The following is a 22,860-nucleotide window of genomic DNA, read 5'->3' on the forward strand; positions in this document are numbered from 1 at the left end:
GGGGGGGTATGTATATCACTCCTCAGAATTACACACCAGGAGATTCACAAAGGAACCAGATCAACAACCAAGATAACTGAAGACTTAAAGCTGAAGGTTGGCCTACCCAAGTGCCATGAAATTATTCTAACTTATAAAGTAAAAAAGGAAAAAAAAAACGCTTTTCTTGAGGAAGTGACTTTCTATTTTTTTGCCTCACTGAAGCATTGGCTGAAGGAAGCTAGACTCTGCTGCCATTTTAACTTAGACAAAAATCATCATAAGTGGTGTATTTTCTTCTGGCTGAGGTTTCAAAAGCAGAGTCTAAAACATACTCTTTTGTGTTCTTTGAGATCAGACTCCAAAAAGTAGTTAACCCTAATAGAAACCCTTTATTTCTTTGATAGGTATTGTTTGTGCTTCAGCCTATACTTTCAATGTTCTCCCCTCTATCAAAAAAAATTCCCTAAAACACAACTATTCCCAGGATTCTTTACATACTGTGAGAAGAAACATGTAACAAAAAAAGAATATCCTGCGTAGGACCATAAGTCCATCTAGTCTGATATCCCGTGACAGTGACCCACTGTGGATGCTTGGGGGAGAGAGAGGGAGAAGGGAGCAAGAGGAGCAGAGAGACAGGCAAAGAGAACTGGGCCAACACATTACAGTGCTTCTCTGTATATAGACATCTCCAGCAATCTCAGCTTAAAGACATCCTGAGTCAGAATTGCTTTCCCCATCTCCCAAGTTTCTGCCCTGGCTGATTTTTCTTCCATGACCCCACTAATAGATTGTAATAGCTTTCTGAATTGAACTGAACTTTAGCCTCTCCTCTTACGTCATACTGCTTCAACTCCCTAAACATCTTAATGGCCCTCCACTGGATTCTCTCCAGCCTATCCCCAAATCTTGACTGAGTCTCTTCCAAAAGACTCAGATGACACTATTCATGGTAACTAACAGTAGTATCAGTAAACATAGAGAAGATGTAAAAGCAAATAATAACACTAAGTACATCTTACTGGGAAGCATGGCCATCTCCAGTTTGTCGGACCACATTATAATCAACTGCTTGCATTTTCTTTTGTGAAAATGTATTTAGTAGGCTGACGTAGTCGACTGCAGGTAGCACTTCTGCTGTTGGTGTAGGTAGTGAGTTCACTGGAGATGTAATTAATCCTGGATTTTGCACATTTGAAGATCTGCTTTGCTACAAAACAGTTAAAAAAGGTAACTTAAAAACTTAAGATTAATAAATCATTTAAAAGGAGTAGTGTATGAGAGAACTAGTATAGCTGCAAGGTTTGTGAGCGTTTCAAAATATTATTTAAATATTCCAAATGTGCATTAATGGAGTCTTTTAAGGCAGAACACAGCTACTCCAACCCAGAACTATTACATTTTGAATTTCCAGAGAAACTTAAGCCATATTTTCCAAATACTAGACCAATGTATTTAACAACCCATTACTGTGTCTCACCACCTCTTTTAAGAAAAGGAAGGGAATGAGCAGTGAAACATGTTACAAACACATGAATGCTGTCTCTTGAATTTGCTCGCAGCTTGCTTCAGAACCAAGATGGGGGATGGCAGCAGGAAGCTACTGATGTTACTTTAAGCAAAGGCTGCAAATGGTCTGGTGCATATATGACAGGGCAAACGAGACTCCTTTCACAGCTGTCTCCTGATTTGCCACCATTAAAAATATATTAGCAAACATGCAGTAATTCTTGTTAAATAATGATGCTGCCATGACGAAACGCAAATGCTAACAGGTAAGAAAAAAGACTTCACTTAAAAGGCTAGGAAGCATTCAGAGTCAGAAAGAGGAATAAAGAATGGTTACCACAAAACACATGGCAAAAAATAGAGGAACAAAATTCAAAATTAAAATAAATCAATTAAAAATAAAAAGCACAAAATCAGCGATATCATAAGGAATATAATGAAAAGGAAACAAAGATAAGCAGAGTATCAAGTGACATTAAGCATTTTTATGAACAAAGTGGCAACAGACATACTGAGCAACATCCCACAAATGTTTTGAAGACATTGTACTATATCATCGAACAAATGTCAAGACAAAAAAAAAAAAACACTTTAAATTCTGGGCACACCAAGGCAGCTTAAGAAGGGCAAATTAATTTCCTCCTTCTTGCAGACATAAGAGGAAGAAATACTCTGAATACTACATACAATCTAGTAGTAGAATGACAAGGAAAATACTTTAGTGGAAAAAAAGTAGAAAAACAAACAGTAAAGACATTTTAAATTAAATAAATAATTAGAATCTCTTCCAATTTAAAGAAAATAATATTTTATTGGCTACTTCTAGCAATTCACCTTAAACCTTTACTCATAAGAAGTCCTATAGTTTACTCACCTTTTCTTCTATCATTTCCCACGATTTTTTTGCTGCTGCTGCTTTTGCTTCTTTCTTAGATTTACCAGTGCCTGTACCATATTCTTCATTATTTATTTTAACCACAATTGTAAATCTGCAACGAAGAAAACCTTTATGAAAAGATTGTTAAATTTTGTCCTATACAATTTTGTTTGGATTGAACTTTCTTTTTTTCCAATTTGTACTTCAGACCACAGCATAACATAAAGATATTCAAGCTAAGAGTAAACAAGATAGATTACACACAAAGAAGGAGTCTAGGTAGAACAGCATGAATTTCTCTGTGGGAGAATTTGTCTCATGAATAGCAGGATGATTTCAAGAATTGACTTATTTTCATTATCCCAACTTCACTCTCTACTGAAATTGTATTCTCCAACTTCACTCTCCTTTAATGAAATATTAGGGTAAAAAAAGGAACGTGATGCAGAATAGTGCTTGCAGTCATCACATAAGTGAGCCTCTATGAGAGTTCTTAAGGACAGAAAGAGCGGGAGAAGGCACACCCCACTGTGCCACATACTCTGCACATAGGAAACAGGATTAAAAAAAAAGCATAAAAGAAAGATCATTCTTCCAGAAAGGGCTCGTTAGCCAACCCATACGTAAGCGCTGAATACTATGCACATTCTATTGCAACTTTGCATCCAAAATTCACCATTTTATTCAAGTGTTCCAAGGAAACGCGTAGTCTGAGTCTCAGTGAACGGGAGCTAATTATGTGAGTTGAGGATTATTCATCCCGTAGATTTAAATCTGAGAGAGTGTTGCGTGAGTTGATCCCAAAAGCAGTACAGTCACATTTACCCACCACGGACTCCAAGTTCATAAGCCTGTCCAGACTTGACAGCGCTGGCCTGGCTGTCCACACACTGTGCTTCCAGGCCAGGAAAGCTGGTAGTGCAGTGTAGCGTAAAGGCATTGGAGCAGCTCAGGACAAAGCCAGCCTGGACTCTCTCAAGCTTCTTAGGCTGTGATCTGCACCAACACTGCCAGACATCACAGCAGAAGCCACTACAGCACCAAAGCCGGGCAGGATGAGAGGAGCTGGCAGCAGGTATCTCTGCGTCATATCCCAGACAACTCCAGGAGAGCTCATGAGATGGGACACAGCACAGAAGGGTTAGGGAGGCAGCTTGGACCAGCAATGGCCAACCCGCCCTGCTAGTAGTCAGAACACTGAGGCACCACAGGGACACCCAAGAGGGTCTACAGCACTGACTCACTGTAGCCAGGCACTGCACACTGTACTACTCCTCAGAACAGCCCAAGTTATCCAGGATTTTCCTAGATACCACGATCCCACTGTACATGACCTACAAATACAAGAGAGCTGGCTGAATTATCGTTGTGAACGTAGCAGAATACACAAGAAATGGAAAAAATGCAATAAATGGGATAAACGGGTAAGTCCAAAATGTGTTTAAGTTCTATCAGTCCCAGCTATCCCCTTTGAGTCACCTATGAACACACAGCTGCGTGACCACAGCTGTGGCAATTACCGTGATATGGGTTACTTTCTTGAATTACCTGAGCTGCATGGAAAAAAAAACAAGATAATTGATCAAAATTTGAGACCCAGCTAGTACATATTAATTTACTCTGGGTTTGTGGTCAAGTCTAATAATATGTCAACACAGACAGTGCTAGCTGGCAATGTGGAAGACTGCAGTTTAAAAGAAACATCCAGGTTATTAGCATGAGGCTTGTCTTCATGCAAACTAGCAAATAAACAGAAAGACACATATCATAGATCTTAGGTATCTATGACCTCTGGCAGGGCAAAAACAGTAAAATATATATATATATTGATGTTAAAAATAACACCTATTCCATCACCTGTAATTGTCTCTAAAAATAAAAGCAAAGCTGTTTAACCAAAAAGACCCTCCCCCTGTAGCAGACATTCAAAAATGAACTACCCATAACACACCAACCCTTACGCAAATTCTTAGGAATTAATATAAAACATAAATAATTCCTGTAAACACCCTTGTAAAACTAAATAATAAACAAAGCACTTTAGCACGCATCATAAACTGAAATACTTGCTGTAATCCCTGACCTCCTGAGATTCTCCACGTAACATACTTACAATACAGCTACCAGTAACACGTGCATTGCTGTTGCTCTTGGTAAACAGCCAATAACTCAGAAATTAGTTTTCTCCTTAAAGTCACGGGACCCTCCCCCCAACAATCTATATGTAAGGCTAAAATGTAAAATTTTATACAAGCGTCAAACAGCTCTCCTACTGCACGTATACATTCAGAAAACTACCTTTTACTCTTCGTAGGTCCTCAGACGACACTGATTGCAAGCTTTAGCCTGTGTTGTGCATTGCATTAAGAGTTATGAAGTTAATTGACAGGCATTATGAACTTACTCAGGATCATGAGGAGGGCCAGTCTTCTGGATGTCCCTATAAATCAATGTAAATTTATTCTTTTGACAATAACTGTTAATCTTGGCCATGCAGTCTCGTTCCATTTTGGCACAATCTCTGAGGAAAAAAAGGTTCTGTAAAGCAACATGCAAAGACATGACTATCTCTCCATGCACAGTGGTGAGACAGCCCTCAACTCTGGCAGACCACTACTGTGATATAAAATATAAAATCAGCACCAGTAGGATTAAGTTCACGGTAGTTTTCTAATCCAAGCAGGTGATTTGCCACTGTTTTCCAAGATCTGTTGCTTTTAATTGGAATAACAAATTTCAGAAGTGAAAGAGGAAATTTAGTGATTAGGGAGGGTGTGGCAAGAAAAAGCTGAATCTCTGATTAACTTGGGGGGTGGGAAATCAGTAACACTTCTCCAGACAGAATTAAAATGAGTTGTTTCAGAGTGGGGCAGAAAGGCATTTTAACATATCCTTTCGAAATGTGTTGATTGTCAGGCCGAGTGACACATACAGAAAATAAATCCACGGCAACAATAACAATTAAAATAGACAAGCAGAAGAAAAGAACTACACTAAAAAGTAAAAACTAGATTAATTTAATAGCAAGATTTTTAAAATGGAAACTTGAGAGGGCCGGGGGAGGGGGGGGGGAAGCTAACAATGTGAAAATACCAGCAATGGCAGCAGGGAAGAGCATTTCCAAACTCTTGACTACCTAATTAACTCATCTGCTGAATTATTTCATTGAAAATTTCCTCTGAATTACGGAAGTGCAGGTACAGTCTGGCCACTTCGAACTGATCTTTTTGTAAAGGGCAACCTGTAAAGGCGCCCAGAAACGATACGTCTGATGCCTGATACGCGCTCAGTTAGCATTACCATTCCAATGCACAGTAAAAGGGACAGCAACTGAGTACCCAATTGGCTATAACCCCAAGCAATTCCCAGGGGGCTGGAAACTCTCGTGTACGTTCAGGCTCCTTTAGCACTGGAAACCCTGATTCAAATCCTTGCCCAGGCCACAACGACTCTCCGAGCTCCCCAGGCGCTCTGCCCCGAGGAGCCCGCGCGGCCCTTGCCACCTCCGGGCACTGCGGCGAGCGGTCCTTCTTCCCTGCTGCAGCCTTCCCCCGCCCGGGAGGAGCGGCACAAGCGCTCTCGGCTCCAAGGGGCAGCGACGGGCTTTTCCCCGGAGCCCAGCACCCCGAGCCCGCCCGGCGCTCGCACGGGTCCGGCAGCCCGGGTGCGTCCGCAGCCACGGGGCGCAAACAGGGCAACTCGCCGCGTTATAGCCGGGTGAAGAGAGCCTCCCCTGCGGGACATGTCAGATTCTCCCTCCCCTCCAAGCGCCCCTGCCCGCGGTTACCTCCGAGGCCCCGGCAGCCGCTGTAAGGACACCCGAAGAGCGCCGAGCCACGACGCAGGCTCCGCGCGTTAGGGACCGCCCCAGTTTCGTTTCCCGCAGCGCCTCCAGCTCCCAGCCGCAACCGAAACCGAAACGGTGGGGGGCGCCGGTAGTCCCGGATGGGACGCAGCGCCTTGGCGGAGGCTACTCGCTACACAGGAGGCAGAAACGGCTGTATTTTGCCCGCGGGGGGTTGTTGCAAGGCTTCGCTAAAGACGGGCTTGCGGGCCAACCACGAAACGGGGGTAGACGTCCCCACGGCCCTCGCCCGCGCAGAGCCAGCTCTTCCGCTCCTGCAGTTGCAGGGAATCTACTCTTTATGCCGCACGTAATCCTGGCTTTGCTGCTCTGCCACAATATGTTCGCTCAACGACGCTTAATTTTCTAGAAACTATTACTAGGGGTGGCAAGTCAAACAAGCTGCTTCTCAAAGATGTTTGACACGTTGCTAGTCTTACTCAAGAACAATTTTTTTTCCTGACGAGGTGTTAGCATTTTCTATTCCAAGTGATACAAGACAGTTACAGTAACCACATATTATAGTTCCATTTCTGGACGTGGAGGGTGATGACGCATAGATACACCCAATTAAGTTCTCATACTACTTTTCCCTTTCTCTCTGCTAAATACAAATGGCAATGCAAGGGGCTAGCCTGTCAATACTCTCATATCTCTTACCAAGTGTGACAACGCTAATGTTACAGCAAAAATATACCTCCGAATAGTCTTGCTGTTCATGTCGATATCCCACTTTTTTCCAATAACTTCATGGTCTTAACTTTGGCAACTTCCCAAAAAAAGCATATTCTGAACTGCCGTTATGGCACATTTAAAAAAAAAATCATTTTATATATTTTGAATTTTCAACTCAGTTGCTACCCTTTTAGATAGTAATGGGGGAAGCAAAAGAGAAGCTCATTATCACATTACTTTATTGCGTTCCATTGCATCCCATTTAAACGCAATCTCTCTCTAAACATTCTTCCTCAGCCCTTAATCAGCTTTACCACCTTTCTCTGAAACCTTTCCAGTTCTGCATCTGTGGGAGTTTTTTAATGACATGTTCAGTGAGCACAATTCTTCTAAATGAATTTGCACTATGGATTTAATTTAAAAAAAAAATCCATCATCTGTACATGGTACTTCATCATTCCTTCTGTGCTGGTAAGCATTCATTTAACAAAAACAGCCTTTCACTTTTCAGACATCATACCAAGGAGCCCGTATTGAGCTTAGAAAACCTAAAAATCAATTGTATAACTTAAACATTTTTCCTTCCAGCCTGCATTGTTTGCATTTCTCAGAACTGAACGATGCTAATCAATCCAATCAGCCTTCTCAGGTCTCTTTGAAGTTCCTCACAGTCCTCTGTTTTGGTCTCAACTAACAGATAACTTTCTCCAATATAAGAAGTACTTCTCATCTCTTATTGTTTAACCCTTCTTAAAGTTAAAATATGTTAAGGATATCACTAAACATTAAGACATTTTATAGTTAATCTCTTACTGAGATTTAAAAAAATGAGCTACCAAATTAATATATTCTTCAAAAAAATAATAAAGAGATCTCAGAGATCTTTTTCCAGAGACTATATTTAAACTACGGGGCAGGCATGCTCCACTGTGTGCTTTATACTTCTACTCCTGATCGTCCAGATACAATTAGACTGTGCTTTCACTCCCTTTGCCCCTCACAGTAAGATCGCCTTCTGGTAGAAACCAGACAGCTATGGAGGTGAGAAAGAAAACAACAGTATGCTTTAGGTCTCATCCTTAGAATGAGGAAATAGCTTGGGCACCCTCCTGCACCTTGGGAGCAATCCTACCCTCCCATAGCACAGATACAGCCAGAAAGGAACCCATTCAGCTACTGGTACGGATGTGAAGAAAACACAAGACCTACTTACAGAAATCTAGATAAGAACTGAGAATCTGGCTTTAAAAATGTATAATCATCTTGCAAAAAAAGGACAAAATATATTAGTCACATAATTCACAAGTTAGTATGACCATATATATGGACAGCGTCATGGAGAGGTTTGGTTTAGGGGAAAAGTTAAAAAAAATTTGTTTTACTGAACAATGGGTACAAGGTGCCAATCACTGCATCCTGTTGTAACCCCAGTTAGCCTGCAGAAATCCCCCACTGCCACAACTGAAGATTAGCGGAGGGCTAACATGTCACCTAGCAGCCCGTACCTGTCAGTCAAGCAGACTACTCCAGAAGGCAGGTGAGTCTACATGGCCATCTGCAAAGAGGTCCACATTAAAATTAGGGATTGAAACCAGACCACTCCGGGGAGCGGTAACCGAAGCGGCACGCCGGCTTGGCTGTAGCCTGCTTACTGTGGAGCGCACATGGCGGCGGCACACTGCGCCTCGTATGGCCTGTTTAGTAATCCTTGGGCTTGAAGCGGCACCAGCCGCCCCAACCCGGGCATGACCTGCTTGTCCCTTCCTCCTCCCCACCCACGGCTTCCGGGGTAACCACCAGGTACCTTCACCTTACTGGTTTGAGCTCATGTTTGTGCTTGTAATGACTGTAATTGTTACTGTGCTGTGTTGTATGGGGAGTTCAGCGTGTGGTTACTAACTAATAGTGTATTGTTACTATTGTTTTTGTTATCACTAGCTTTTAATTGTTATTGTTACCAGCGGTACATATTAAACTTTGTTGTTCGTTTTTGGCCGTTAATTGTGAACCCAGTCATAAGTGACAGGGACAGCTATACCGCCACCCGAACCCTTCTTGTAGCGTGGAGCGCTGTGGGGACCAGAGCGTGAGGATGCTCTGCGGTCGGCTCAGCTGCCCCTCCTGGGCCTCCCGCGACAGACAGAATAGGCTTTCTTTAAAAATGTTCATGACGTTCTTCATTGTGAAAGCCCACCTAGAATAATCCCATATATGGATTCTCATTCAAAGACATGAAAAATTGCATTCCTATCACTTCCAGAATTTGCAATATACCTCATATTTTAACTTGGCTTCTAGTTAGGTTTTTGCTAAACATTCTTCAAATTTTCCATCCATTTCCTGGCTCTGAGCTTCTGTGAAACATTTATAGTCTCAACAATCACATAGAAAGAACAATGAAAAAGTTTTATGTATGTTTGAAAGTGTAAGATTGCACGTAGATAATGCATGCTGAAATGCTGATAGAAAGGGCTGTTATGAGCGGCCTTACTGCCTTATTTCATAACCACAGGGTTCATTCAAATTAAGCATGGCAATTACTGTTTGAAATTAAAAGACCTTGCAGGAAATTTTACGACTTTACATGCAAGCACCTTTTAAGATTATGGCATCTTCCTACTACTTTGAGGTGAATATTAGTTGACAACACATAAAAAATTATCATCCATGGTTTAAATGCTTCAGTTCTGTAAATGGAAGCTTCTAGTAAAGATATATATCTTACCAAATCTTTGAAGACATTTAGTTTGCAATTACGACTTCTTTGACCAATTGGGAAACTGTTTTGAAACCACAGAGACTGCTTTTATATAAATGTACCTTTTCTGAAACAAACAGAAGCAAACTTGCCACATGCTTCACGGGATCCACTGTTTACTGACAGGAAAATAGGGTTCTCTGAAACAGGATGCATCTTCTTAAGCAGAGAGAATCACAGAAATTCAGCTATTTCTAATCACTCTTCTTTATAATAAATTCTGAAAAACAGTAATTAAGTAAAATAAGTAAAATTAACATGCCTAACACTTCTCATATTTGAACCAATGAAAGAAACACATTCTATTACAAGTCAACTAGAGCACAGAGTTAAAGAAAAATATTAAATTCTGCCACAGTAAGGTGGTTATTTTAAATGTCATTTGGAACTCTTCCATACCTGAAATAGAATAACAAACTATAAAAGATAAAATGCACTCACTTCATTTATTTCCAACAGATAACGATTTATGATTCCGGATAAATATTACCATTCTTATAATTTAAGACCCTGATCCTGCCATCACATGCATATTCTACTTCTAGGCATGTTAACCATGCCACTGGCTATGCCTATTCTAGTAAACTGATCAGTGCTAGGAAACATTTGCTGGCTTTGAAAATGAGTGGCCTGGCCACCCTCTACTCAATCATATTCTCTTCACCTCCAAAACAGGTGGTGTTCAAACTTCCTCTTGGGAATGGCCCATTCTAGATATTATCTGGGGAATAAAAATCACACCAAGAGCCATGAAAAGACTAACAGTAGAGATAACCACATTCTGTGTCTGGGAAGAGTCTCTTGTGCTGCTTAATTTACTAGTTTAGTCATAGCTGCTGTGGCCAATGTGCATGAAACTAATTTCACAACATTATTTTCACAATCAGAGTCTATCAGTAATGAAAACTGACAATTACACAGCCCAGTTTCTTCAACAAAGAAGAAGTTAAAAGGGCTGCTACGTTATGCAAGACCTCTTCCACTCTTCAGATATTAAAAAAAGGTGAAATTTCCTAAGACAAAATGAAGCTGTTCAAGAAGACACTAGAAGATACACTAAGGAGGACAAATCTCTCTCAGAATTGAATTTCTGTAGTATATACCCTGATGCTAAGCACCCCACTTTTCTGTGTTCTTCCAATAATTAAAAAAATCATCACAGTTAATACAGAATTCCCATGCATTTCCAGGATTAGGACTTACTAAACAAGTTAAAGAGGCACACAAAAATACAACTTAGTATTCACAGCTAATACATTCCCCTTGGTACTGAGTTTGTTGATTTCTCCCAGTTGAGATTCCAAGGTAATTGTGCTCATTGTCCAGGAAACAGTCTTTCTTGCTTTCTCCTCATCTCTTCCCATCACAGATCCTACACCTGCATATCAGGAATGCCATTCTAATCCTTTCTTCCTACAGTAGAAACAGTAAAGGTTTCCCAGACAGTCACTGCTTCTTCCTTTGACTGCAGCTTCTTATCCCAACTCTCGCTGATCAACTGTTCATCTACAACTGAGTTTGTAGCTTTTTTGGTCCAGTAATTTCTGAATTCTGTTGTAAGATGATTTGATATTGAACTAATATGAAGCAATTTTTGGTTTTATATTTAAATTAACTTTGTTATATTTCTTCACATGGGGTGATTGTTATAATTCCTATTTAATTAGAGAATTGAGCACATCCATGTGTTTGTGCATGATTAGAGAAGGTCTGTTTTCACTGCAATTTAGCTACCTCTTAATGTTTCTTTATGTATTCATACAGTGATATACTACTTTGCCTTTTTTTTCAATTTGCAACTATTAATCAGTCTGAAATAACTGCTTTTGAGACTGCTTTACAAATGAATATACTAAAGAAAATAAATTGCCTTGATTGCACATCTCTGATTCACTTTACAACCTTTAATTCCAAGGTCAGGAAAAATGTTGATTTTTGCCAAATTCAAACACTGCTTCCAGTTTGTAATTATCTCTTCTGTATGCATTTTGTGCTTAAATTTACTTCTGTGTTTCAGCTGATTCCAAGAGACTATCTAGAAAAGACAAACCTATGACTTAACCAGCTTCTGTTTTACTAATTTTTTCTTTAAAAGAAGGAAATTCAGCTTATTGCTTAAAAGTTACACAATTATAGAAATGAAACTCAAACAGCAAAGTAAAAGCAGTGAGAAATACAGTCTAGAGAGGAATTAATATCTCTTTATCCAGAAGTCAAATTACTTTCAACTTGTACTTGCTTTTGTCAATATTTTATAATCTGTTTTCAGAGGAAAAAAGAAACTAACACAGAAATAACTTCACAGACTTCCCAAATGAAGTAAATAGTCTATATACAAGTTGTTCTGTTCTTGCATAAGCACTGAAATAACAAACATTAAAGTAAAAAAAAAAGAAGAAAAAGAAAATAAATTTCATTATCTAATCAGTGCTGACCTGAAGTTTTACTGGTACTCCAAATCCAAGCATCCTCATAGGTTCTACTGCTGGTTTCCCTTTATTGTTTAGACGTGAAGTCATCAACTCACTTAAATCCTTCCAAATCCGGTTAGCGCCTCTTACACAGCAAAACAGTTTAAAGGAGTTAAGTATACATTTTAGACTCATAACCTATTAAGTATATTTTGCTGAAGATCCTGTGCTAAGACTCCTTGCTCCAGAAAGATCTGGGTAGGACAAAGGTATAAGTAGCTATTATATTTTGGTATATTTTCTCCAGGATTAAATATGCAATCACTTTTTAAAATGTTGTTCCCACTAAGTATCCACAAAGTTATTAGCATCCTTATTTTGGTTCAAGTCTGTTGCCCAAAACATAAACCTTTTGCATAAATCAATGTCAAAGAACATACCTGAGGGTTTTTTTTTCCCTTGAATTAAAAGTTCAAAACTTTCAACACGTAAGTTCTACTAAATTTCATAAAACACATACCAGTCATAGGACTCTCTCATCTCTCTCACTCACAGATTTCTTGACGGCATCTTCTTGCATATTTAACCCAGAAGTAAATTTAGGAGGATATTCCACTAAATCAGAAGGAAAAATCAAAACATGGAGTTTAGAACTTAGCAGCCATTTTGGTGAGAGTGCCTACTTGCCTAAACTCAGTCAGGAGCAACTAAACCCACCTGATTTCAGATGCCTAGAAAGGAGGGCTTCCAAAAGAAAGGCAAATTTTTGTTTGGGAAAATGAGGCTACTGAGTGCTACTTGGCTTGCAATTTATCTCTAAATAATAGTAATGAAATGTGGCTAGAGGTTTCAATCATATATATTTAGGAGGTTTTTCCATAAGAAGAATTAAAAATTCTGAAAGATTTCAGGGTGGAAAGTAAATTAATGTAGTCTAGAGCCCTGCAGCTGCTCAGGCTGTCTTTGAAAAGAAAAAAAAATGCCTAAAGTTCTTTAGTATTTCACATTCCTGAAAGGGAAGTTATAGCTACGTACCTCTCCATTTGTGCCTGCAATGATGCTGCATTGTTTTATTTTTAATTCTACTGATGTTTTGTTGAATGCCGTATTAACCTAAGTTAGACTAAAGTTTCCTTTTAATCTGCTTTAGAATAGTCTTACTATTCTGCATCACGCAAAAATCTTATTACAGATCTTCTTTAAACGTTTTCTGCTAAATAAAAGTATGCATTTCAATCAGATTTCATATCGTTCCTTACAGCAAGATTTCTAAATATTCTCAAGATCAGCATCACTTTATTCCTATTTACTTTAACGTAGGCCAAGGGTGACTGCTTTTGAAATTTTTTCTTGAAAACTGTTTCAAAACAATCATGTCTGTCTGTGTTCTGTGCTGATGATACTGTCTTTGAGTTAGTAAAGCTTTAGCAGGGTTTGGTATTCAATGAAGCTTAGAAAAATTTTGATTTTGCCAGTCCCAAATGCTGTGACTTGATTCCTATCTCTTTTATGTTGTGTTATGTATATAGTACTTATCTTTAAGGAATGCGGACACCCAGAAGAATTCAAATTCAGTTGATAAAAGAATTGGAGAACACTAAATCTTTGAGCCCATGCACTTCAAGTTATTAGCTTGAATATTCCTTTGTATTCAATTTCCTATAGCCAGAGGCATTTGTCTATCCTGATACTAAAATCACTGCCAGATCAAATACATGCATCTGAAATTATGCAAGAAAGAATATGCCGTTCCCAGAAGTATCACAGGTTCCCTGTTGCAAATACTGCTCGGCTACAAGAACTGAATCAGTTACTGCTTTTCTGTACCCTCGGAAGTGAGCAGGTATTTTATATATAAGGATATATCAATTTCCATAGAACCGTCCTCTGCCCAGCTGTGTGGGTGTGGGTGTGTGTGCGTGTGGTGTGAACACACCATCTCCTCTAACTTCCAGAATGTCCAGGGGTTGAAATGTTTCAGTGCTACACATTCACCTTGGGTAAGAAATCCCATTACAAAACAACAGTTATTCTTAAGGTTGTGTGTCTTAAACTCTACTAAAATCTTGTTTCCCTAACTACAGGATCCTTAGCTGTGTCTTGAATGTGCCGCCTGCTTCTTCTCAGAATCCTTCTCCTTAAACATTGTCTTCTCTAGCCTTACTTGCCATACAGCAAGCTCTTTGGCAAAAACTTATTGGGCCCTACGTACTGTGTGATCCACCAAAGGAATTGCTGACAAAGGTGTAGTGTTCAAAATTGCAAGTGCCTTGTAGTGAACTTCTGGTATCTCTGGTAACATGTAAACAGTCTCCTCCAGTGCTGTGAGTTACATTTAACTTTAATGTCTAACTGGTATTAGCAATACTAGCAGCAATCAAGCAACAGAACTTGCTGGCAGAATAGAGAAAGAGATACTGTGCTTATCCAAACATTTTATCCAAGAATGACAGGCATATTTATCAACTAATCAAACCTGTTGTTTGATTCACTTTGTGTAAAATGATCTTTTCTGAAACAGTAGTCCGTATGTACAACAGTAAAATTTGTGCTTTCATCCCCTTTCGGATTCCTATTGTTACAGAAAATATTAAGCTTCGGAATTTCAAATATTCTAATGTTATACCAGTCCCCCAAATATTGAAGTATTTATACTGAAGTCATTGGCTTTGACTTGATCACGAACAAGCCATTTCGATGCTGTGGAATGGCTCATGGCTTTCTTTGCCTGTAGGAGGCTCTAAAAGGACACGCTCCAGGGAATGCAACTGTGGAACTGTGAAAGTCCTGTGCCTGCCAGTGAACTCAATATGTTGTTTTCCCATATATCTGCTTCCTCCTTTTATGTGGTTTTCACAAAAGTCTGTTCAAAAAATGCTCTAGAATACAAACCTAAGGACTTTGGTATCTTTGGAAGCCATGCAGTAACACAATAAAGAGACCTTACTGACAACATTTTACGAGATGGATAATAGACTTTACCTGTAATAATAGCCATGGTCATTACAGTACCCAAATAATTCAGTGTGTCATGAAAACAGTGTCATGGAACTGAACTGTCACTTTTGCTAAAGATACTGAGGTCAACAGGACTGTTAAACAGGAGAGGGCAGACAACTAGTGGTGGTCGCTTTGTAAGCCTTCTTAAAGTAGCATCCCTGAATTTATTAAGAAAAGATGTTCCCCTTACCTCCTGGCAGCACTACCACAAAACAAACAAAAAACCCACAGATTCCAGTTCCTAGTTACCTCATCCAAAACCCATTCCTTCAAAAAAACCACAAAGGAGTATCACCACCAATAGCCAGTTTCATTTCCCTCTGTCACTACTTCCCAAAGGTCCTGTTCTCGTTCTTCCTTCCCTTTCCTCGGATAGGTCTCTCTTCCCCGATCCAACACTTGCTAGCACTGCTGCCTCTCCCTCCGCGTACTGCACCAAGTGAGAGAAGGCGACTCTGGCACCTCACGGAGAGCACCAGGACTGCGGAGCCCCCCCCCCGGACGCCGCAGGTACGCTGGCCTTCATCTCCAGTTTAGCAAAAGCCTGCAAGAGCGTTTTAAGGCAGGCAGGCAGGCGGACGGACGGACGGGTGGACGAAAAGGGGCGGCGGTGCAGCGGTTACCCTGGAGCTGAGGCGTGCCCGGGGCGGGCGCAGCCTGTCACTCTTCCCCCCCGCCAACCCTCGCAACAGCCGTTAACCGACACCAACGGCCGCGCCAGCACATCGGCGTGACGTGGCACCGCCCCGCCCCGCCCAGCGCCGGGGCGGGGAGGGGGCGGGGCTGGCTGCCGCTGCCACCGCCCCCGCCGCCGCCGGGCTGGTTGCCGGGACGGGGCGCTCTCGCGGGGCTTGGGAGCGGCCTGGGCGGCGCGGCCGTTAGAGCCGGCCGGCGCCATGGAGCTGCCGGGCGTCAAGGCTGTCTTCTTCGACTTGGACAACACGCTGGTGGACACGGCGGCGGCGGGCCGGCGGGCCATCGAGGAGGTACTGCCCTTGCCCCCCTCCCGCCCGGGCGGCTGCGGCTGCGGCGGGTCCCGTTCGGGCGCCGCCTCTGACACGTAGCCGTTAACGGCCGCGGCGCGCTCCTGCGGGCGAGGGGGAGCGGCGGCGGGCCCGCGTGCGGCGCTCTCATGGGTTTCTCGTGTTCCTTGAAGGTGGTTAGCGCCCTGCAGTTAAAGCATCACTGTGGCGAGGAAGAAGCCCGTGTCATTTGCGATAAGGTCCAGGCGAAACTTCTCAAGGAGTGTCACGATCCCGCTAAAATGTGCATCACTGACCTGAGAATTTCGCACTGGCAGGAAGCTATCCAGGAAACGATGGGGGGGGAGGCGAACCGCAGCCTGGCTGCCGAATGCTATTTCCTGTGGAAAACGACCCGCCTGCAGCATCTCACCCTGGCCGAGGACACGCGAGGCATGCTCACGGAGCTGCGGAAAGTGGTCCGTTTGCTGCTGGTGACCAACGGAGACAAGCAGACCCAGAGGGAGAAGATTGAAGCGTGTGCCTGTCAGCCATACTTTGATGCTATCGTTGTGGGGGGAGAACAGAAGGAGGAGAAACCGGCACCCTCTATATTTCATTACTGTTGTGATCTTCTGGGGGTGCAGCCTGCAGAGTGTGTTATGGTTGGCGACTCTCTAGACACAGATATTCAAGGAGGCCTAAATGCTGGCTTGAAAGCTACTGTCTGGTTAAACAAAGCAATGACGACCCCCTTAGATACCTCCCCTGTACCTCATTATGTTATTTCTTCTGTTCTCGACCTTCCAGCACTTTTACAGAAGATGGACCACAAAATTAATGCTAACTTAGAAAATGACCATATGATTTGTAGTAATGAAGTTCATTGACAGTTCCAGCATACAATCTGAGAAATGCTAAACTGCTAGGTGACTCGCATTTTTGTTTAAATTCTGACCCTGGGATTTTAAACTCATACAGTGTGCTTTCTCAAACAGCAGGTGGATGGATAAGAGCACAATTGTCAGTGAAGCTGGATCGAAACACGAAATTAGATTAATTTAAATGATGCAAGTGCAGTTAATTTAAAATAACTGTTTCTGCCTTGGAGTTATTTTGACAGACTGTGCCTAAAGCATATCTATCTCTGACCTGAGTTGCCACTCTCCTGTTTTTATACTGGAAAAGAAAAATTGAATATTTTGCTCTTTCATGTTCAAAGCTTGTTTGCAGTGTATAAAACAAGAGAAGGTGAAAGACACTGTGTGGTGCAATCTAGTAAATCTTTACACGTGAATCTGCAGTTTATCTCAAGAATTGAAGAACTTTGGCATTTATAAAAAGTGACAGAATTTATTGTGTATCAGACAATTAGAAAATGCTTGCTTTTGATCTTTTTTTCAAGTTTAAGTTCATATTTAGAATTTTTTCCAGCTTTGCAGTGGCTTTTCTTTTATGGAATTGGTACTTCTTGTCAAAAATACTTAAATGTACATAAACATTTGCATCTGTATAGGGGACCATTTATCAGAGGGACTTGATGGATTAGGTTTTGTTCTGTGTTGTCTCGGTGCTTGTGCAGGTATGCCGTATACTGTTATTCGGATTATGATTTTTGTTGCAATTGGTATACCAAGGGTATTTTCAGTGGTCTTCTTACCGTACAGTCAAACTCTTAAAAAGGTAAAAAATTTTGTTTGGACTCGTTTCGTTAGTGAATTTTGATCAGACTTTTTGGAGAAATTGCTCTTGGTCTTGCTCAGATGTACTGTCATTCAGATCCAATTGCTGGCTCAGTGCTTTTTTGACTGTTTTCCTGGTATTGCTGTACAGTCCCTACTTAATCCAGGTTCTACATGTATTTCATATGATTGACTCTGGAGAAAATATGAGCTAGCTGCTGATAAATAGCCTTCATGACTGCTTTCCAGGAACGTGGAAAATGATGTGTTACACTGCTGTACACAACTTCATAATGTGTATGTGCAGTTTCTGCTAGATGTGGGAGATGACCCTCTAAGGCACTGTAACACTTCTGTTTCCTAGATTATGATTTAATTTTGCTGTAGTTCATATTCTCACTACATAACACATATGAAAACTTTGGGAAAGTGCTCACATATTGAATGGAGAAGCAAAAGTCTGCCTGTTTCAAAGCTTATTTGCTATATAGAAATTGGACTAAGCATCTAACATTATGTGAGCAATCATACATTTTATGTTTTAGAATAATGTTATGACAAATTCTGTGAAAACAGGGATATTGAGGAGCTGGCAGAAGAGTGTTTGGCACACGCTGGCAATAATGAAAGATTAGCAAACAGTATAAAAACAGCAGGAAGAAGGTATGTGGAAGGAATCCTCTGTATAAGAAAGGTGCCTTTGTTTATCTTGACATGAATTTAAACTGATCCATTAAATGAGTCTCTACATAGGGTGACAGATTCAGTTTAGGGGAGGCTATTTTTGATTTGGGTTGAATTGTTTGGCAAAGAGTTTAGGTTACATCGAAGTAAGTTGATTCTACATTGGAAGAAGTTGAACTACTTGAGGTTTGAAGCCCTTTCATCAAATTGTCCCTTAAAAAGGGCAGACCAGGCCAGGTTCTTCGTTTTAGATAACCAAGACCTTTGAGATGTTAATGACATCAGTGAAGAGGAGAGAGGCCAGCTCCACTTGTACCTATGAGGAAACGGGCGTGTGCAGAAAATGATCCAGTTACAGCGGTAGATAGCAAGTTGCCACCTGTAATAGAGGCAGTGTGACTGACTGGACACACCCTTGTTACTGAAGTAAGAGGCCTAAGACAAGATTTTATTTTGCATTGGAACATGAGCATTGCATTGAGCATGAAAACAGTTGCTGTGGTGTAGTTGATGAGCAAAGCAATCAAATGCAAAGAGGAGCATTGTTAGTAACATGCATTGTAACCAAGGGCTGAGAGAAAAATAATGAAGAACATTGAACCTGTAAGGAATATTACGTAAAAAGGGAATAAAGTGTATCCAAAAGATTAGATGGATATCTGAAAACATAATTTAGTTGAAGTAAGCTGTTTTAAGCATGCCATCTGATACAAAAAACAACTTTCATTACAACAGCATCCCAAAATAGTCACAGTATAGCTCTACATTGTTTGCACAGCGTCAGGGTAACATAACTTAGATCTGAATGAAATTTCTGAATACATCTATGATTAAAAGTGACAAATAGTAACAATTTACAATTCTATCTATAAGCTTTAAGGATGTACATCCAGTTACCTTTTCTTTGTTGTATGTGTAAGTTGAGGCTTATAGTCTCATGCAATTTCATCATTCTGAAGTAGGATCCTGAGCCTACATATTATATGAAAGGTCTCTTGTTTTAGAAGAGGCTATTCCTTGTTTTACACATGGCCACCCTTTTTCTTAATTCTAGGAATGAAACATGGAAAAAACACTACAACTGAATGCTCAGGTGGTAATGTGGTCTGTAGAAGCCACGCTCGAGGGTTTTTTTTTTTTTTTTTGTCTCCTACCCCCCACCACCACCACTGCTGAGTGGTCATATTTGATTACCTGTTCAACATAGGCTGATGTTATTAAGATGCTGCTATAAAACAGGAAAAAACAATGGAAGGAATTTCTCCATCCAGGATGTTCATAGAAGCACTTATGGAGTAAACTGGATTGGGTATCTGGAATATCTCTAAATTCTTGAGCTGTTTTTTGTGGATGCAGCTTTTACTCCTAGTGGGAAAGCTTGTTGCAAAATAACTGTATTTATGGAAATGGAAAAATAAATATAACCATGGGATCATTTTCACACCAGAAGTGGAAATGGATCAATGTAACAGTGTGTATTCAGTTCAGTTCTGGTTTTGCTTAGTGAATATGCTGCAGGAGATAAGTTGTCTGGTTTAAATTATACTGCCAAAACACGCTAAATAAAAAAAGAAAAAATTCCATTAAACACCTTTTTTCAGAAAAATATTGTCTCCTGAGGTTAATCTTCAGTAACTTTGACTGCAGTGAAATGATCTGAATCAATAGTTTACTAACAACTATATTTTAAGTCTTGATTTAAAATAACCTGTGCAGTAGTCTAATAAAAATATTTTGTTTATAAAAAATACTTTTAACACTGTATTATTACTGTGGATAAATTTGCTTGTGGCCAGGCTTACAGCAAAGGACGAGGATTCTAGTTGTTTTTTAAATAGCATAGAATTAGGCTTTAAAATCTGTGACCTTCATATTTTATGTGTTAATGTGTGTAATTTCCATAATTTCCAACAGAAGCTGAATCATAGCTGTGTATTTATAAAGCTTTTTGGCCAAATTGTAAGCCATTATGGATTCTAACTGCAGTTCATTGCTAGTTGAATGTGACTTGCCAAGGTATGTGCCAGCAGGTGCGTGCGTACGTGACCTGACATCACAGCACTGGCTGCAGCAGGAGCGTAAGACTGCAAAGGAGATGGGATAAGGACATAACAGTAATCTCAGGTTCTGGGCACTCATTTCCGTTTGTATTCTGGGTGAACAAAGCCATATCTAAGTTATTTCTACACTCACGTGTGTGTGACATTGGAGAGGGGAGGGTGCAAGGTTGCAAATCTCGTGGTTCTCTTGGTTGTAGAAAAGCAAGGTGTCCCGATTGTTTTCCGTTGAGTAATGGAACAGCTCACCCATCTTCCGGGCATGCAGAAATGGAGAGAAGGGGAAAGTTTCTTTAAAATTTGACTCTAGGTGAGGGCAGGGTGTTAAATGGTGTACAGGGGAACTCATTCCATAACCACACCATTGGCTGTGCCCGCTACCTTTCCGAAATATCACAGACAGGCACATCATCGCATCTCTGCTCTTGTTTAAGAAGTTTTATTATGCGGAAGGCATTGGGTTAGCTAGTGAGAGGCTCAGAAATAATGTTTTCTTACATGCTTTAAAAACTTCAGCACAAAGTTAATAGTTCTTAGAAGTGACTTAAGTGTTTGTACAAGTGAAAAGCCCTTTAGTCAGAATACTGTTAATGGGGGGGGGGGAAAAGTTGTTTGGAAGGGATACTCAGAAATAGCAACTAAAGAGTTTATTATTCCCTGAAATACTGGCAATGGAAACGTTGCTGTACACTAGTTACCTGCACCTGCCCATTCCAGTTGTCTTTTCCTCTGAAGCTTCTGTCACCTGACACTGCGAGTAAATACGGTTTAGAACTACATTGAAGTAGTCTGATCCATCAGAGCAATTTCTGTTTTTAGGAAATGAGTAAACATACTCTATGTTAAGGATTTGTTTTTTAATTAATATATTTTATGAATAGCCTTCCTTGTTTTATTTCCTCTCACTGTTTGTTTTCCTTTTCCCCACCCCCATCATTACAGTAGCTTACTCCGCAGAGGTAATATAAATGGTAGGCAAGACTGACTTTGAAAGTCAATCTTTTTTGCTGCTTTAAAGGATCTGGCACTACCATATAAGGAAAGTAATCTATTTAGTTAGACACAGTAATTCTTGGTGTTAATTTGAATTAAATATTGAAAGATAACCCAAGCAGAGTTGTAATATGAGTTTGGATAGCCAAAGCATAGAATGATGAGCCCAATATGCCATGGTTACCTCACTACCAGAAACAACATCTAAGATTTACATGCATGCTTAAGTTTTATTTTCTGCATTAATCGCAATGAATTGTGGCAAGGGTTCATACCACCTAATATGAATACATACAGCGCAGATTTACCATTGGAACCAGTTGCCCTAAGATCCTCTTCTAGTCACTGATGGCTCATGTCCTAGGAAGATCTTTATTTTTCTCCACTGGTTATAAAGGAGCCTAGAAGACAAAGAGTCAGATACAGACATCTGTCTGTTGAGCGACTACTTGCATTAAATGCAACTGAGTGAATGAACTGAGAGTCTGATCAAGGTCAGAGCTACAATGGAATAGTTTTATCTTCAAAGACAACCACCTTCAGCATTATTTGTCTAATTCAAAGCCCACTGAACTCAAATGAAGGGTTGTTGTTTATTCCGAAGAGATTGTTCTAGGCTGTAGCATACTGAAATATGCCATTTCTTGTGTGTTGGGTCTTAAGAATCTGCCAAGACACAATACTGAGCTGCTCCTTATCCGTATGTTTAAACACAGAAAGCTATCCCTATTTCTATAATGACTAGTCATGCAGTTAAGGCTAGGGTTGGGAGGGGAGGCTTGGCAAAGGGGAGAGTACCAAAGGTTGATTTTTGATGGGAGCTGTCTGTGCATATGTGAACAAGATGTTTTAATTGTTCACAAATAAACAGGTGACCAGCCACATTCTTGTTTCGAAACTGTGGGTGGGAGGGGAAGAGAGCAGTTATTGTTCCATTTGATTCATAAAGCAGCCAGCAATGCCTCTGTTAACAGATTGTGCAAGAAGTCAGGAAAGACAACCATTTATAATGTATGTGCTGATGCAGTTTGGTTTAGGAAATACCAACATTTTAACATTGTTCTTCAGTAGCCCCTAGAGCCAATGCAGATAGTGACTAACATATTACAGACTGTACAAACATGTAGTATGTAAGAGCCCTTGCCTGAAAAGAGTTTGCAGTCTACCAAATTAGTCTTCTACAGCCCCCGCAACTTTAAAATTAAGGTAGCCTAATTGAAAGTGCTCTTAATTCTTATGGCTACCAATAATAAGAAATTTAAGTAAGTCCTTCAGTTTTGTCACTAATGTCCCCGGCAGAAGGGTCAGCACAGGGGGCAGTGGCTCTTGATGCTGTGGGTGCATGTGAGAGCAGCAGGACTTGTTTCTGCCCTGCAACTTTCATTCTCATTCCTCTCAATGTTATCATACAGGAGCAAAGACAGGT

General features: G+C 40.6%; 2 protein-coding genes across 7 annotated transcripts in view; one reads left to right on the forward strand and one right to left on the reverse strand.

The window, feature by feature from the left end:
* EIF2AK2 (eukaryotic translation initiation factor 2 alpha kinase 2) overlaps positions 1–22,860 on the reverse strand; it is a 131,777-nt gene that overhangs the window by 16,005 nt on the left and 92,912 nt on the right. For 2 of the 6 annotated variants that reach the window (XM_068939374.1, XM_068939373.1), the window contains 6 exons: positions 12,577–12,671; positions 12,081–12,201; positions 9,708–9,865; positions 4,773–4,889; positions 2,366–2,480; positions 1,005–1,192 (listed from right to left, as the gene is read on the reverse strand). In XM_068939374.1, the coding sequence (XP_068795475.1) occupies positions 1,005–1,192; positions 2,366–2,480; positions 4,773–4,889; positions 9,708–9,742 (455 nt within the window). In that variant the 5' untranslated portion in view covers positions 9,743–9,865; positions 12,081–12,201; positions 12,577–12,671. Of the gene's footprint in view, positions 1–1,004; positions 1,193–2,365; positions 2,481–4,772; positions 4,907–6,155; positions 6,294–9,707; positions 9,866–12,080; positions 12,202–12,576; positions 12,672–15,518; positions 15,794–22,860 lie in introns of those variants that run through there. The other 4 variants (XM_068939375.1, XM_068939376.1, XM_068939377.1 and 1 more) reach the window with 4 other exon arrangements.
* NANP (N-acetylneuraminic acid phosphatase) lies at positions 15,833–19,990 on the forward strand. The gene is made up of 2 exons (XM_068939382.1): positions 15,833–16,042; positions 16,213–19,990. Exons 1-2 carry the CDS (start codon positions 15,953–15,955, stop codon positions 16,906–16,908), a joined length of 786 nt encoding a protein of 261 aa, XP_068795483.1. The 5' UTR covers positions 15,833–15,952; the 3' UTR covers positions 16,909–19,990.

Source organism: Struthio camelus, chromosome 3 (genome assembly GCF_040807025.1).
Source record: "Struthio camelus isolate bStrCam1 chromosome 3, bStrCam1.hap1, whole genome shotgun sequence".
Lineage (NCBI taxonomy): Eukaryota > Metazoa > Chordata > Aves > Struthioniformes > Struthionidae > Struthio > Struthio camelus.

What these genes read in the sequence shown, in the direction of transcription:
- NANP (XM_068939382.1), top strand. Translation starts at nt 15,953, where the DNA reads ATGGAGCTGCCGGGCGTCAAGGCTGTCTTCTTCGACTTGGACAACACG. An exon ending in GCCGGCGGGCCATCGAGGAG is followed by an intron (nt 16,043 to 16,212) that starts GTACTGCCCTTG and finishes TGTTCCTTGAAG; the next exon opens with GTGGTTAGCGCCCTGCAGTT.